The sequence below is a fragment of the Lampetra fluviatilis genome, chromosome 7 (genome assembly GCF_964198595.1).
Source record: "Lampetra fluviatilis chromosome 7, kcLamFluv1.1, whole genome shotgun sequence".
NCBI lineage: Eukaryota > Metazoa > Chordata > Hyperoartia > Petromyzontiformes > Petromyzontidae > Lampetra > Lampetra fluviatilis.
Genome location: NC_136281.1, coordinates 2,988,864 through 3,006,264, shown reverse-complemented (window position 1 = coordinate 3,006,264; position 17,401 = coordinate 2,988,864). Strand labels below are relative to the sequence as shown.

Below are 17,401 nucleotides of genomic sequence, written 5' to 3'. Positions count from 1 at the left end.
CCATCTCTGCCGTGGCTCATCGCTCCATCTCCGCCGTGGCTCATCGCTCCATTTCCGCCGTGGCTCATCACTCCATCTCCGCCGTGGCTCATCGCTCCATCTCCGCCGTGGCTCATCGCTCCATCTCCGCCGTGGCTCATCGCTCCATCTCCGCCGTGGCTCATCGCTCCATCTCCGCCGTGGCTCATCGCTCCATCTCCGCCGTGGTCCTCCTCTCTAGCGCGTTGCCTCCTCTGACTGCCACTCTGTCACCTGTGTCGTCCATGAAACATCATGCATTCCAACCACGACGTGTTCTGCACAAGCCCACTTACTTTAGTTTTACTGTCAATACCACGTCTCTGATTTGCGTTTGTTCTCTGATCCACGTGTCCCTCCTTCTGTGTAATTTCAACCATTTGTCTCGAAATGCTTAACCGAGCACTTTTAAGCTTTCCCTCCCATTTTATTTCATCGACGAGTTTAAATACTGCACTGGTTTTACATTTTGGGCAGAGGATATTGCCTCCCGTATGTGTGAGTGTGACCAGGATGTCGGGAGCTTCTCTCGCTGCTCTAACGGCACTCTCGGGGCTGAGTTTGCGGAAGTTTTTTTATTTGGTCCAGCACAGCCAACTCAGCTGAAGTCTCCTAAACCTCTCCACCAATAAATACGAAGGAATACAATATTAAACACACACACAGATAGGCATCTGATTCGCCTTAACTCTCGCCATGTAGAAATGTCAAGTCACCTTCCATGCGCCGGTGAGCCTTGCGTATCAATATTTTTCAGCAGAATGTTTTCAGCAGCCAAACCCCCGGAACGATTTAAACTTCTCCGAGTCTCATATCGGCAGGGAGGAGCAATAAATGGTCTGTTCGATCAATGTTGCGGGGGTTTGATAAATGTGACGTCACATGAAAATGCGCAACTTTAAAAAATTATTGAACTGTTATAACAACACTAATTGTTATAACAACACTCCTACAGCATCAGAGTGCAGCGCCACATTAAATACGCACGACAATGACAATAGTTTAAAGCGATTTTAAGCATGTTTTATTTTCAAAATGGAAATATGTTTTTTTTTGGGGGGGGGGGGGGGCAGAGCTTTGTGACGTCATATTTGAGGGGGGTCTGACTTTTTGTGACGCCGTGTGACGTGGGGGGGGGTGTAAAAAATCGTCCAAAATCGCGTGACGTCATTTATGGACGGCCCCTAACCTGTGGTGCACGCACCCCCCTGGGGGTGCGAGATGCCCTTTCTGAGAACCAGAGGGGTGCAGGCTGCGGTGAAGGTGAAGAAGCACTGGGCGAGAGCCCTCCCGCCAACACACGTCAATGTTGTCACCCTTGTCCGATGAAGTCGCGCCGTCGTTTCACAGCGGGAAAGAAAAGCTGCAGAAATCCCCTCTTGCTGCCCCCCCCCCCCCCCTTGTGGTCCCAGGTCTCCTTCGGGAAAGAGAATGACGCCCTCCGTGGGTTGTCACCTCGATGATTGAAGAGGTTAGGCGAACCGATGAGCCACGATGACGCACTCCTTCTCTCCCTGTTCGTTGTTATCGTCCTGATATGTTGGCCGGCGCGGTTGGCACCGTTGAACTTGCCTTGCCTCACGGGGGGGGGGGCTACACGGGCAGTCGCGAGGAGGGAGCAAGAAGCAGTAGGAGGAAGCAGGGAGGAAAGGGTGCAGGGAGGAGCAGCAGTAGAGAGGAGGATGAGGGGCGAGCAGGGAGGGGCATGAGAGGGGGGTAGCTGTGTCCGGGCGCGGCTGTGGCGCCGTGCCGCGACTCGCGGGGTCACGGCCTCCCCTGTTGCTCCTCCTCGCTCGGGGCTGGGCAATTCGGCTTCCTGCGGCGAGGGAGCGAGCGAGAGGGATTCGTCTCTCTCCCACACCGAGCGCGAGAGAGAGAGAGTGTCTTTACTCTAACGCGGTCAGATCCTTTCCCCAATCCTACCGACGAGAGTGCCGTCTGGCATCCACAGCGAGGGGCTCTGCACTCTCCTGGCCGAGCCGGTGTCACCACCCCCCCCCCCCGAACCGGCGCACTCCAAGCGAGAGGTCCCCTCGCTCTGCTCACCCCGCGGGCTCTCCGCGCTACTGCTCGACAACCGGCGAAAACGCAACTCTCACGATGATGCGCCTGGAGGGGGAGCGGGGAGTCCCGTGCGGGGACAAACCGCGCTCTGCGTAAAAAGTCGCCTCACTCCACCGCGCTCGCCCGAGGTCCCCTCCGTGGAAAAGCCGGGCAGGAAAAGGGTGGACCGCCGAGTGCATCGCGTCCCGATCCACTTCGCTTCGGCTTGGTTCGGAGCGTCCCCCCCCCCTCCTCTGCGGGGTGGGTTGGGGGAGGTCAATGGCGAGGAGGGCGGACGCGCGCAGCCTCATCCGCCTCCGACAGTCGGACGAGGGCGAGGGGGGCCCGGGCGGGGGAATCGTCGAGGCAGGGTCCACGGGGGTCGCTCAGCGCTCGCCCGAGCTGCTCAAGTGCGTGGTGGTGGGAGACGGGGCCGTGGGCAAGACGTGCCTCATCATGAGCTACGCCAACGACGCCTTCCCGGAACAGTACGTGCCAACCGTGTTCGACCACTACGCAGGTACGGCCACTAGACACTTGGACGAGCTCCTCGCCCGTGCAGAATGGTCGTCTGGTCGCTTGGAATCGCCCAAAGCCCCAAAATCACCACCCCCTGTATAGTCACCTGTCCCATTGTGCAGTCGTCCACGTAGAATCGCCTGGTCCGCGTCGTCATCACCCGCGTAGCCGTGGCGTTCGCGCAGACACGCGCGACCTGCACGGCGAGCGAGTTGTCGTGCGCTGAATCGGCCGCCGTCTCTTTAATTGGGGTCTGGTGGCTTTCGTGTTCTCCTAAGGGGAGTCCCGAGCACGACGTGTCGTCACCTCAAGTTCCTCGCGGACACGCGGTGTCCTCACGACGCCCGAGTGATCCCATTGTGATTTGTTGATGCACGAGTTTTAAACAAAAATGTATTTGTTGGAAAACCTTTTTAAAAAATCACAGGCATTTACTTCGAATGTACAGTATGTTCATAGTTAACGTGACTGCATCATCATCATTGTGGATTGTACGATCTTGTCCATCCCGTCCTTACGCTTGGTATTTTAAAAAACCCAGCATTATACGTGTAAATGTGATGGTAATAATGTCATCATTACCATCAAATGAGCCCTACCAACGACGGGATATTGCGGATCCTATAATGCGAAAGCTCATCAAAGCGTAACGTGATTGTGTGTATATCATGATTTATGGGATCACGTGCATTACAAATGGAAATGGTGTATAACGATTTGGTTGGAACAACATTCTATGGATGTGCTATGAAGAAGGACGGAAGGATCGTTGCCTGAAACGTCGCCAATTGTATATATTTCCTATTAAGGAATTGTTGTTAACGGGTGTGTTGAGCTGTTTTTCTATGGATGATGTCATTCAAGTCTAACCGTGATTATTTGTAGATATTGAACACACTGATATAATTAACGTTTTCCCTCATGCTTCCTACACACACAAAATCACAAACAAAATATTTCTTAAACGTCGTTTCTAAATTTTATTCCATTAAATAACTCACAAATCAGATTTACCACAGATGAAAATTACATACCTTAAGCTATTTAGCACACTATACATCCCTGAAATAAATATTATAAACAAATTATATAATGATATTCTTAATTGCTAAACATATGTCAGCCACAGTTTCATTTAACACAGCGTTGCTCAACGTTTTGCTGAGTCTCACTCCTCGAATAGCACCACACCTCCCGGTAAAATCGTCATCAAATTATGTAAATAATAATATATATATTTTAAACTCAACACATTCGTTAACAACATTGCCTTAAAGAAATATATGTATACATATAATAAGCGACGTGTCATGTGACTGCCCCTTCTTCATAGTATATAAAGGAGGGCCATTGCCCGAAACGTCACCTATTATATATAATTTTAAAGGCAGTGTTATTGACGAACGTGGCGACTTAATGTTGTTTGTATTAATTGTGCTTCTGCGCCACGTAACATCACCAAATAATGTAAAAAATAATTACTCGCAACACTAAGAATATGTTAATTACACGCTAATGACCTTCCTGACACAGCACAGGGAGGCTCGCAAGGTGATGGAGAGAACGAGACGTACAACACGAGATTTTAAAAATATATTGATGAACGCAAAGTAAAATAAAGAGGACAGACGAGATAGCACAAATAATACAGCTCCGTAAGTAATCAGGGCAGACAGAACAGTGCACAAGATTGTACAAAACAAGCGGCACATAGAGCAGAGACGAGATAAAATATATTGCACAAGAAGGTACACGCGAGACACGGGAGCACACACGACGGCTGTGTGCTCCCCTCGATGCAGACGAGAGGGCGACACGGGAAGACGGTCGGCCGATGTGCAGTGAGAGCTTCATGTTAATTGCTGAAATGAAAAAAAAATCTTGCTGTCTCTCCAATTCAAAGGGGATTCCAACGTATTTGTGTTCTACATTGGCCTGATTAATGGTGTCGTACACATACATTGAACACGAATAATCGTGAATTGACTCCAATAGATTACAAAAGGATTACGTAAAACAATCCCCCCATGCAATATTCTAATGGTCACCCACTCTTTGATGTGATTCATAGAATCGCCAGGGAGCTCAGACGTCGTTCTGCTCCCACTTTCGAGCCCAATGGCAATTTCTACACCGAATATATATTTACAAATGATCGCGCCCTTGACAACCCGTCACGGCTGCGAAAGCGTTAAACAAAACAGAAAAGACAATTCGCTTTAACACGTAGGATTTCGCGACCAATATTATTCATAGAAAAGTGTTTTGGGTTAGATCGCGTAAGTATGAATGTGTCGTAACCCTCCACCACCCGGCACAGCCAATTAGTAATGGATTTGTCACGTAAACAAAACGCCGGTGTGTTGGAGAGTGAATCCACAACATTTACAATGTGAGTACGACGTTTCGTTGGTAATTACATCCAGCATCATCTGGCGATTTGCCAGAATATGAAGAAAGTACAGTTGTATACAGGACTTATAAAGTAACACATTTTTTTATTTAAAGCTTTCGTGACTGCAGGGATTCACATTCTTGGTTCTTTCGGTAAAGTCACGTAGAAGGGAAATAATAAGATAATATAAATATAAAACAATAAAAATGCTCACGTTTAGGAAAAACCGGCACTTTTTTCAAATTTTCTTGCTGTGGATTTCACACCTGATGATGATTGCTTGCGTTTCAGTCGAAACGTCGTGAGAATATTTTTTTATTGTTTTATATTTCTATTATTTCATTATTTCCCTTCTATGTGACTTTACCGAAAGAACCAAGAATATAACACATTTTTGTATAAAAATGGCAAAAACATTTTTTTTGCGTTTGGGGCATCGTGACGTGCGAGATTTCTGGGCAGCTGTCCCTCACCCTTATCGCCGTCATTGCTATACCGTCACAAATTGCTCCATGCACCAACAGCAATTACACGACCGTCGATCATCTATCGGAGGCCGTTAATGATGATTCTCACACCGCAATGCTCACAAGAAGACCTGTCGATGAAATTAGGATTGATGGATTCATTTGGTTATTTACAAAGACACATAAGATCGCGTGAAAGACGAGGGCACAGAGGCATCCGTCACTGCTCATCGATGCAAAAAACCTTCACTACTGGATTGTAAAGTTCGCGTTTCTCCCCGCAGTGAATGTGAAAGTCGGTGGAAGTTGCTATCTTCTGGCTCTCTATGACACGGCGGGACAGGTGGGTACGGCAGATTACTCGTAGCGGGATCCTCGAGGAATTGCCGGTCTCAATACGTAAGCACGCCGTGCCACGAACTGCACTGGGGATGAGAGAGAGAGGGAGGGAGGAGGAGGAGGGGGTGGGGGTGCCGGAATTCCTCCGCTGCTCGCTCGACTTCCCGAGAAGAGCGTGTGACGTGGCGGCTGTGGCAGACACAATGTGTGCTATTCATAGCTTGGCACGGACGAGAGGGGGCCCCGGCCAATTACGCACAGCCCCAAGACCGCATGCCCATGTGCCGCACCGCCCGCCCGCCCGCCCCCCCCCCTCCCACTGTCGTCCACCACCCGTTAAAAAAAAAATCTCAGATTTGGTTTTCATCTGTAAAATATTTGCAAACCCGGACGTTAATATTTGCCGCGGAGGTATTTGTTATATGGTGCTATGCCATTTGCAAAATTGCCAAATGGCATTTTCGCACAAAAAATATTGGCAGGATTTAATACATGTGCAGGCATGATTCATTCTTTTGAAATAAATATCCGTAGAGACAGGTATAATTTAACATCTTAATGGCTATATATACACATAAAAACGTTGCTACTGCTTTCACTGTTAAAACTTTAAATGTTGAACTTTTATTTCATATTAGAAAATTGAAATATGAAATACAAACAAACTCATACTTTTTGGTTCTTTCGGTAAAGTCACGTAGAAAGAAATTTAATAAGATAATTATTATAATCATTATTTAATTAGAAAAAGTAAATAATTATATATTTATTTCCTTTCTTTCTAATAATTATTATTATTTTAATTTAATTTCTTTCTACGTGACTTTACCGAAATAACCAAAGAGTAATTCCTGCAGTCACGAAAGCTTTGAATCTAACAAACTCATACTGTAATTCTGAGACATATGGTGAACACATTCTTTATTCCATTTGTAAATGTTATATATTTTTTTTAACAATGAGAATCATTTGAATGCTACTGATTGTTGCAGAGTTAGTTAATTAACAGGGCACGTGTGCTAGGGTAAGTCGTGAATACTCTCACCTCTTTCAAGACGTCAGCCCAGCATGGAAGTGTATGCCACACACCCTTGAGGGAGGTGCTCAACTAAAGCTCCCCCTATTCGAGTCCTTTCTTTTTCCAGCAGTGGCATGAACAAGCAATTACAGGGCTACACCTTGACCTTTGCTGGAGTACACGTCCTGACAAAACTAAAACACAAGGCACCAGACAATTCATAACCCACACTTCCTTCGTGGTGTCCGCGTGCAGGAGGACTATCACCAGCTCCGGCCTCTCTCGTACCCAAACACGGACATGTTCATGATCTGCTTCTCAGTGGTGAACCCGGCCTCCTACCACAACGTCAAGGAGGAGTGGGTCCCAGAGCTGAGGGCCTGCTGTCCCGACGTGCCCTACCTCCTAGTCGGCACGCAGGCAAGTCCTGGGCACGAAGCCAACGAGACGCAGAGACAAAGCTCGCGTGTGCAGCTCACCACTTTATTTTGGTGATTTTCGATACGTTTTTTGGTTTGGCCATGTTTGTTTGTTGTAGTACAGAGTTAGACTGATGGTCTTAATCTAAGTTGTCTTGTGGTTGCTGTTGTTGTTTGACTTGCATCCCACTGGGATTTTTGCACATTTTTATGTACGGTGCTTTTTCTGCAATATTTTACTGTCTTTTCTTGGATTTTCTGTTTGCACTCAGTCACATATTCACTTTAAGATGTTTTTTGTTCATGTTTTTGTTTTTTGTTTGTTGCGGTTGCACCCGATTCAAGAGCCGAAAGGCTCACAGGGCTATACCTAATAAATGAACTTGAACTTGAACACACGAAGCCGGCCTGCTCACGTACTATCCCGCCACACAGAGAAAATATGGGAATTGTGTCTATAATTATACACCGCTACAACTGCATGTTTCCGGAAAAGAGTGATTAGCCTTAAGTGAATTAAGACCATACAAATGTATGTGACTATCTAACGTTTGTTTGTAAAGATGTTTAATGGTTAACTGAATTTTTGTGTGCAAATCAGAGGCATTCCTTACAATTTGTCACAATCCATATCTACGCAGCGTTTCACATGGCCGTTGTTTTTTTTGTAAGCGATGCCTTCAGATTGATCTGCGAGATGCAACCAAAACCCTCATGAGACTCAAAGAGCTGAAGGAGAAGCCTATGACTCACCAACAAGGAGTGAAGCTTGCAAAGCAGGTACGCGCACAGAGGACGCTTCTGTGCTGGGGAATGATACAATCTCAAGAGGCATTACCGTGCCCTTCACCGCGGCAACGCTGCCGCCCAGTGATATGGGGGATACGGTAGGGATCGATAGCGTGTTCTCATTGCGGATGTAGTTTGATTCCATTTTAAGGGTCATGTAAAAATTATTGCTTTCACCCCTTGGTTCATCTCACCACTCGATGGGAAGGCAGCAGTGGTTGTCGTATGGATACATTCATCCCCCTGGCACAAGAACGTGGATTTTCCACCGCCGCCTTAAGCCAGTTAACGGGGATGATTGCAGCCTAACTCTTGCTGCATTTTCATCCTTCAGATAGGTGCGCACTGCTACTTGGAGTGTTCGGCGCTCACTCAGAAGGGGCTCAAGGCTGTGTTTGACGAGGCCATCCTCACCATTCTGCAGAGGAAAAAATGCAAGCGTTCGACGCGTTGCCGCTGCTGCACCATCACGTGAGTGGGCCCACGTCCGCACCAAGGATTGTCGGCGGCACACGGACAAGTGCAGACGCTGTAGAAGGTGGCAATTCCTGACAATCCAAGTAGCGCTAAGCTGGAGATGAAGCTTCTCAAGCCGATCACAGTATTTAACAAGATTCGATGACTGCACCGTGAGCAGTGAATGCTCGGCTTTCAAAAGCTCTAAAGATGAGAAGTTCATGAAAGGTTGATTTAGACAGGGAAAAGAAGACGATGCATAGTGCTCATATCATTTTAATTAAACCCTTGGTCATAGCTGTGTTGAGTTTCATTTTTACAAATGAAACATTTCAATCTGAATATTTAAAATATGTGGTATGTGTTGTGCTTCGACATGACTTGCATTGAAATATGTAGAAGAGCTGTTGGTGTTTCAAGGTTTCACTTTGACATCTGAAAATGTTATATTGTAACGTTTTCTGGAATCTGATATTTTATTCAGTATTCAATTTTACGAGAAATTGTATGCTCTTTTTACTTAGCATATGGCATTGTTTTAACAGCACATTATTTGAGACTTTTTCTGAAGGAAATGAAAATTCCATTGGAACTTTTTTCTATGTATTTGACAATAGAGTTTGTTACAATGCAATCATTTAAATAAAACGCCCTTGTTGTTTGAAAATGACGTGATGTCCTCATGAAGCGATATTATCGATCCAGGGCTGAGTGCATATATGCTGTGCACATTTTATGCAATGCGATGTTAAAAAAATAAATCCTCTATTTTTTTGTAGACTCAAATGTTTTGTGCCGTGGTGCCTTCGATACCTTTGTAAGATGCTGTTTCTCCTCGAAGAAGAGTTTGGAAGCCAGTGAAAGTGAAAATAAAGTGATATTTTATACGTATCGTGACACTTATTCATTTGTGTTTTAAGGATCCATTAAACCAGTGGTTCTTAACCTCTACTGCAGCCTTGCACCCCTTTGGTTCTCAATCGTAAAACAATATGTTAGTAAATACAAAGGTTTGATGAAACAAAGTAGTTGTACTTACGTGCCCGTGTTTAATTTGTGTTTCGATGATTTACCTTCTAAAACAATCTGGCATGTCTCGCACTCCCATGAAGGGCACCCCAGGTTGAAATCAAATAAAGACACAATGAAAACACAATAATTGAGCCACTTTCTGCCGTGTAGATTGCTGCCGTGTATGTATATGTCATCATATATGCTGCCGATGCTGTTGGTTGTTATTTCTGGTGCTTTGTAATATCACAACTCGGTGCTGTGCTGCCGTACAGGCCTCTGTCTATGATCCTGTCGCTTTGCCAATGTGCCATTCAACTTGAGTGAAGCCGATCTTCGCCCTCGAGAGGTTTCTTGTGTCAAGAGCTCTCTGCTGCCGGCGCTGAGGGCGCGTTCCCTGGGTTCTTTGTCGTCGGATGTTCACCGGTGACTCTTGACGTGGCACCTCCTTAGCCCTGATGTTGCCGCCGCTGCCGCCGCATCATCGTTGCTGCGCCTTCTCCGTCGACCGTGAACGACTGCGTTATTGTGACACAACGGCAGCCCCACCGCTCCACGTGCTCAGCACAAATGAGACTTTCTACCCCCCCCCCACCCCAGCTCGTTAAAGTCACATCGAGCAGATGAAACAAAAAGTCGTTGCCGCTGGCTACTGAGGAAGTAGCGACGCCTGGCCCAGCCCTGGTACGCTCTGGCTAATTGTGGGGAGTCGAAGTGGAGAGCGCACCATGTGTGACCGCCACAAGGCATGGCTCCAGGTTTTTTCTTAAAAAAACAACAACATATGCTCTCAAAGAAATTATGCTTTTTTATGACACAGTGGAACACTTTTCTTGAATAATATTTGTCAATGCTAAATTAGCATATTTTACTCAATTAAATAATCCCACGTGCGAGGCATTGTGTGCAAACGACTTGTAAATGTTTAAATGCAGTGTAGCATACGGTCACTTGCAGCACTCGGTTACAAATATCGCTTTCAAGAAATCCCACGTTTGCTAAACATTACGAGACATTCACTTGATTATACCCATTGACTATAGTAAATGGGATCATCCTATGCATTATGTACACCAACACACACGTGTTTCTTGATGGGCACTACGGTGTTGACCCTACAGTGCACATATCACCCATGCAGTGAACACCCTCCCGATGCCTCGGCAGTGCTTGTGCTTAACCACAAATATTTATTTAAAAAGGACCACGAAACCAAAACACTTCTGCCAGCCTTCATCAGCTGAATAATCCATTTGGAATGTTTGCTCTGTTAGAATGTTAACAGCACCAAATATGAAACGACTGTATGGTATTCAAACACATTTAAGCAACACTGTAAAACAAATCAAAATATAATTTTCGATGTGTCTATGGCTGACTCATTGTCTATTTATCTATATTTACACATTACTTTCTGTCGTCAGGAAAATGTGGCATACCATGCTGTGAATATAACCTAATACCGACCGCAGTGCCAGATTAAGCTTTGTAGCACATGTTATAAAAAAAATAACACGTAAATATAACAACACTAATTGTTAACTTGCATAGTAAAGGAATTGTATTTTTTCATTTGTAGTACAGCCAGATAATACGACAAATCGCTAACCTGAAACACCCAGTCATTCATAAAAGTTGAAGGCCGTACAGTACTATAGTAATAGAGCAAGTGCAGAATCACTGAACCGGAATTGATAGTTCGAAAGCATTTAACGCGGGGCCCTTGAAAGTGCAGGGCCCGTAGCATCTGCTGCTTCTGCTACTAGGAGAATCCGGAACTGACCTACCGTACTGATATATTGAACGATAAATATTGGATTCACTTTGCGTGATGAATGTAGTGGTCATGGCTTATTTGTGACCTGCGTGGGGTGGGATGTGCTGGGCTGCACTGCCCAGGCTACCTTCATTGGCTATTTGGGCTGATGTTGGGGGCAGGAAGAGCTCTATCCTACACCTCCCTGAGTCAGTAAGACGCTTCAATTGCTGTCAAACAAAATAAACCATCGGCACACTTCCATCTCCCCACCCCGCCCCCCCCCAAAGGCTGAAGCGATAAACAACACCATTGATTCTGTCAATACGGAAAACATGAGCAGTATGTAATGTTGCCGGCTATGGGGCCAATTTCCTGCCGCAGAAACTCCCCGTTCTGTCGGTTTCCCATTGACGCAACGAGGGCTGCTCGCTAAAGGCTATCTCCGGTGTCTCTGCGAAGCTCTAGCCCACTGCCTGGAAAGATCAGCTGATTTAACAGCTCATAACTCGTCACTACAAGCCACACCACAGCATCTCTACCAATTAAACGGTAGCAAAGACAATGTCTTAACAGAGGTTGTAAAGCAACTGGGTTCAACACGTACCGTACTCTTCACGGTTTATAAGTCGTGCAACTCCATGTGTATGTGGACTTATTGGCGGTACACCGGTGCAGCATAACATACTGGTCCAATAAAACAGTCTAAAATCTAAATTTGAATCAGAAAATCTGTGTATCAGTCTTTAATTGAATCTGTTGCCAAATTTGACGCGATCCGAAGGTTTATTAAGTTTACCGAGACTTGCTAAAAAAAACAAAAAGTCAATATTGACCCATAGATTTGGGTCCGTGGCACGCGATTTTATGGGCTGACCAGGAGGTCGAGCACCTGGAGCAACAGCAGCAGCTTTCCTACGCTACGAGACTGTGACATCGTATTCGTTATCATCTTGAACCGCCGATGGATAGTATGGCAAGTAGAGCATTGTGATCGTTAGATTCGGATTATTGTAATGGCAACAATGAGGTCAAAATAGAAATCTCTCGTGAACAACCACATGCTACTGAAGGACAAGGTTTTCTAATATAGGCAGAATTGTTCATGTATAGGCACGAGGCAAAACACAGAGCAGCCAATTGTCATCAGGCTGGGTGCTGCTATACTGCAACAGACTGTGAAGCTTTGTGTTCCTGCTGCACATAACATTCGTCTTCCGACTGCTTCGAGATCACGTAAACTGATTTTCACGCACCCCGCAAGATTTTCTGATCGGGGTTGCGAATCGTGGGAAAATTAAAAAAAATTAATTATTGCGATTTTCTTTAAAACCGTGCCACCAGTGTACCGCCAATACGTTAGTTTGAAGTGTGTGGTGGTGTGGCAATGTGGCCTAGTGCTGGGTTGGTGGCTGAGCTCCAGATGAGAGGGGCGCACCACTCATCTTGTGTCACGTACACCCAGTGTCGCATATGGCCTCGTGTTTTCGAATCCCAACACAAGCAGGGAAAATTACAAACGTGTGCAGCTTCAGAGATGTGAAACCATCAGATTCCAAGCTGTCTTTTCAGTATATAGGCATGGAGAATGGAGAGTGTAAAGATACTAAATATACATTAAACAAGTTGAATTAAACAAATGTATTGAAATCGTTCTGTATGTACTGTAGATGCTATAAAATCGATTATTTGTATTAAACTAGAGGCATACTTTTAAGCACCGTGCATATGTTTTTATAATGTGATTATGGTGCACTGGTGCCACGTATATGTCGTTTTATTGACCATTTGGAATAGCAGGGTCTTCCCTTGAGGATCAGTTGACTATCTCATTCCTAAAACCTTATTATTTTCTATATTACCGAACACAGTACGGTACTTTATATGTTTATATACAAACACAAAGTAATTTTTTTACGACCCATAGACATGTCCACACATTTAGAACAACCAGCCAATGTGAACGATGCCAAACAGTTATTCAACAGCTGCCAATCGTAAATTTCTTTGAACTTCCATACACAGTAGCCACTAACCTTACAATTGTTTTTTTTTTAAAGTCTGACATTGGTCAGAAGTGAAGGAATTTTTCAGAAGAAACCCTTCCAAATGATTGTCCCAGTTGATGGATGCCCCGAGGGACGAGATTTCAGAGCCATAAAACTGCAGCCTGTGTGCCCTTTACCTACAAAGCCACGGGATTCCGGAGCGCACAGCTCTTTCAAAGCGCAGCCCCAGTGCCCGCAAGCTGTTCTTCCAAATGGCACTGGAGTTCAGTCGCTTTTTGATCTCCAGAATAAAATGCACTTGTTTTGAAAACAATAAAAAAAATTCTTAAAAGTTTGTTACGTATATAATGAATTCTAAATTCCAACGCTTATGAATTGCAAAGTTTCTTCTCTCGACTTGTTATTGCTTACGCAATTTGACACTGCTGCATATCGCACATACACACATATATATGTACCCTCGCCACTGTTTCCTGAGCGATATAATGCAGCAAATTTTATTTCCTCCATGGATATTTACCTCCGATCACATTTAACTAAATACCTACTGTTATAGCCAAGCAATGAAAGAGCAACTGTTTGAATATTTGAAAAAATTAATTGCCAAGATAATGATTCCAAAGATGAATATGGCATGTCATGGTTTGAGAACTATGTTGTAGTTTACTCCGAAACTGTGCAGTATTAAAATGAAAATTCTTAAAATACAAAAATAAAAATCATTCAAATGTGTACTACAGCCGACTAATTTTACTGGATCCAACTCTAATAACCTCTGATGACTGTAACTCCCATGAAGTTCATTAGAGTTCACGAGGTAATTGCCAGTCAATTATTAATCAAATGTTAAATAATATAGTTTACGTTCATCAATGGGCCAACAATAAAACGTAACTAAGCATTAAGTCACAGGTGAATAAGGTTACGAACAACATCCGCACATAAAATCACTTTTTGGGGACAGAGATTTCAAGGGACACTCAAAGGTGTCACCACAATCTAGTGCAGCAGCAAAATCAACAATGCCCTGTGCATTCCGGCACCCGCTGTCTAGCCAAGGTCTTTCCTATATCCTCGAGCATTTAGGTCACCGTTACTCCCTATAGGAGGTAAGGCAATGCTAATGGAATGCATTACTGCACAATACTGGTTGAATTATTTAGTGGCCCTGCTCGATTTACAGAAGTGTTTCTGCCCTTAATGGTATAAGACATCATGCCCTTGTTTAGCAAAACCAGTTTACACAGCCTGAATAACATTGCTCATTGTTGTAATGCTTTTTTCTGAATGGTCATAGATATCATTTAAAGGCTACGAAAAAACAAGGTCACACTAAATGAACGCGCAAACACGACGCGGGGGTGTAGGCTCCCATTGGGTAGAAAACAGCTTCGTCAACCCTGACCACACACACACCAGCAGCCACTGCACTTCAGCTAAAGAAACCAATACGAGTGAATACAAGTTGAAGGCCTTCGCTCACGAGAAATCGGAATTTGCATTTGGCTACTGATGCGGTCGTTGTAGCATTCAAACTACGAGGCAGCGCTTTCATGAGAATGGCTCTAGTGGCGACTAACAGAGATCTCACTCAGTGCAGCATGCCAGGAGCACGTAAAGAGTGGGTTCAGTGTCTCGCTCTGTTACCTTTCGAGTTTATTTGGCTGCTTTGTTTCTGGCTGCCATAAATGTCCACGTGATTAGCCACTTCGTTGAGCTATCATTTGTGGCCATGTCGCTTCTGGAAAAGAGCTATGGAGTGCAGTGGGCCTTACCTTGTAAAATAAAATAAAAATTGTTTAGTAAAAGTTTTAAAGTGATGCTGGATTGCCTGCTGGTAGACCTCGGCAAGGTAAGGTATTTACCATGTTTACCGGGTAAAAGTAAAGGGTAAAGGTGTCGACATGCCAAAGGGTAAGGTAAAGGGTAGGGTAAATGTAGCACGGAAAAATTACCGGATAGGGTAAAGGTAGCGTGAAGTATTACCCGGTAAATACCTTGATTACCGCTCGCTAAAAGCTCTGTGGCGCAGTCCATGGCCTCCATTTAAAATTGGAATCATCGAGAGTATTCTATACGAGCTTTACTACCCGGCTTCGCCCGGGACTTGGATTCTTGTCTTGGATTAATGCACGGCCCACGCGGAGGGTGGGGGGGGGATGCGTGTGCATTATTGCGCCCCCCCCCCCTCCCAAAAATATACAAAAGTCTATTGTTATAATTATTGCATGGTGTACAGTCTGGAAAGTACCCACATGGCATATTTCAAGTTTGTTGCATCTCGGGAAGTACGCTAAACATTTTGAACACACACATTTCGCTTATATATATGAATGAATAAAGCGCTCTACGTAGCATTTACCTGTTATAAACCTTGTTCATGTGTAGTACCCCAGTAATTACCCTGTAATCGGGTAATTTGTATGGGGTAAGGGTAAAATGTAGGGTAAAAGGTAGGGTAAAGGTAGGCTCGTTGTTTTAACCTTTTACGTTTTACTTTTCCGAGGCGTACTGCTGGCCAGAACGTGCCCCAGGATCCTCACACACCCTGACCATTGTGCAATGTTCGTAAATAGCAAGCACGCTGTTGGGTTACCAGGCTGGCGAGACTCAATTTTCTGAATTAAAATAAAAGTTGATTTAACTGGGATGTATTCGTTTCTTTGCGTAAAATGATTTATCAATCATCCCGCATACCGAGGTTGCGAGAACACGTACTTCCTTCAAGAGAGGGCAGCACCTCCCCCTTCTCATCGAGACCATCAAGGTACCCGGCACAGGTTTTTTGAAAGGACATCCCGCAATTATCCATACCCACAAATTGTCAGCTTTATACAGAAAATGGAACACAAGAATGAGATGATGAAAATGGCAGGTGCTGTACTATAGTGATTCTGCAAACCAAACCGTGCAACACCCTGCCTGACTCACCTCCTTGCATGGCCCAGGTATAACTTGAAAAGTTGTATATTACACCATTGGAACCTCATTTGCCAGTAAAAAAATATGACAATTGGTTTTTTACCTTTTTATCTGGCAACAAAACTGACACTTTTTTTTACAAGGAGTCATGTTTGCATAGACCACAATACCTGCAGTCGTAATGCAAACAAAAAACATAACTCTGATAATGTATGCCCTGTCCTTGAAATTGATTGGTCCACACCCGAGACAGCTTTTCTTAGAGCCTAGTGCGCCTTTTGGCGTCATCTGGTCCAACACCATGTGAGACAAGGCTCTAAGGAAAGCTGTCTCGGGTGTGGACCAATCAACTTCAAGGACAGTGCATACATTATCAGAGTTATGTTTTTTGTTTGCAATACGACTGCAGGTATTGTGGTCTATGCAAACATGACTTCTTGTAAAAAAGGTGTCAGTTTTGTTGCCAGATAAAAGGGTAAAAAAACAATTATCAAGTTGTAAATTAATTACGAGTCTTCAATTGGTACAATTCTTGGGTCGTTCGATAAAGTCACGTAGATAGGTTCAAATAAAATAACAAAAACTACGTTTTTTCCTGATGACGAACGCTTGTGTTGCAATCGAAACGTCGTAGTTTTTTGTAATTTTTTTCTATTTTCTTTGAACCTATCTACGTGACTTTACCGAAAGACCCAAGAATATGAATTCCTGCAGTCACGAAAGCTGTAAGTCAAGATTTAAAGGCGACTATATTTAACATATTACAGTTAAAGTCGTGTCAGAACAAGCACTGCAAACTCAAGTCTGCTTGTTTCCTGGTCTAACACTTAAAAAAAATAAGCATGCCTATGAAAGTGATGGCCAGGAGATAACCTAGTTTTGAAAATAATTAAGGGAAAGTGTTTTCTCGTTGGTGATTCTGCGAGTCATTTCGATTGCACAATTTCTGCAGACGTCAAAGAGCGAGGATTGAGTCTTCGTTTTGTTCAGGACAATGCACCGATTTACGGAGCTTACTTTAGTTGACGGTGTGCAATTGGCAAGCAAAAGACCAGCGCTGTACAGGGCTACTTGACATTCATGTGCAGCGATACTTAATACATTTTTGCAGAGGACGAAGATATAAAATGCACTAATACAACCACGTAGCAAACTGTATTTTACTCGAATTGTAAATGTTGTAGGTTTACTCTCCAACAACACACCGGTGTGCTGAACTAATTAATTGGCATGTTTTGTT

At 44.4% G+C, this 17,401-nt stretch overlaps 1 protein-coding gene across 1 annotated transcript; it reads left to right on the top strand.

Moving 5' to 3' along the window:
* Positions 1–1,447: 1,447 nt before the first annotated feature.
* Positions 1,448–9,865, top strand: LOC144933432 (rho-related GTP-binding protein RhoQ-like). Its single transcript, XM_078858165.1, has 6 exons — positions 1,448–2,581; positions 5,727–5,785; positions 7,055–7,219; positions 7,903–7,998; positions 8,342–8,478; positions 9,750–9,865. The coding sequence occupies exons 1-6, from the start codon at positions 2,341–2,343 to the stop codon at positions 9,799–9,801; spliced, it is 750 nt and encodes a 249-aa protein (XP_078714291.1). The 5' UTR covers positions 1,448–2,340; the 3' UTR covers positions 9,802–9,865.
* The last annotated feature ends 7,536 nt before the right edge of the window (positions 9,866–17,401 follow it).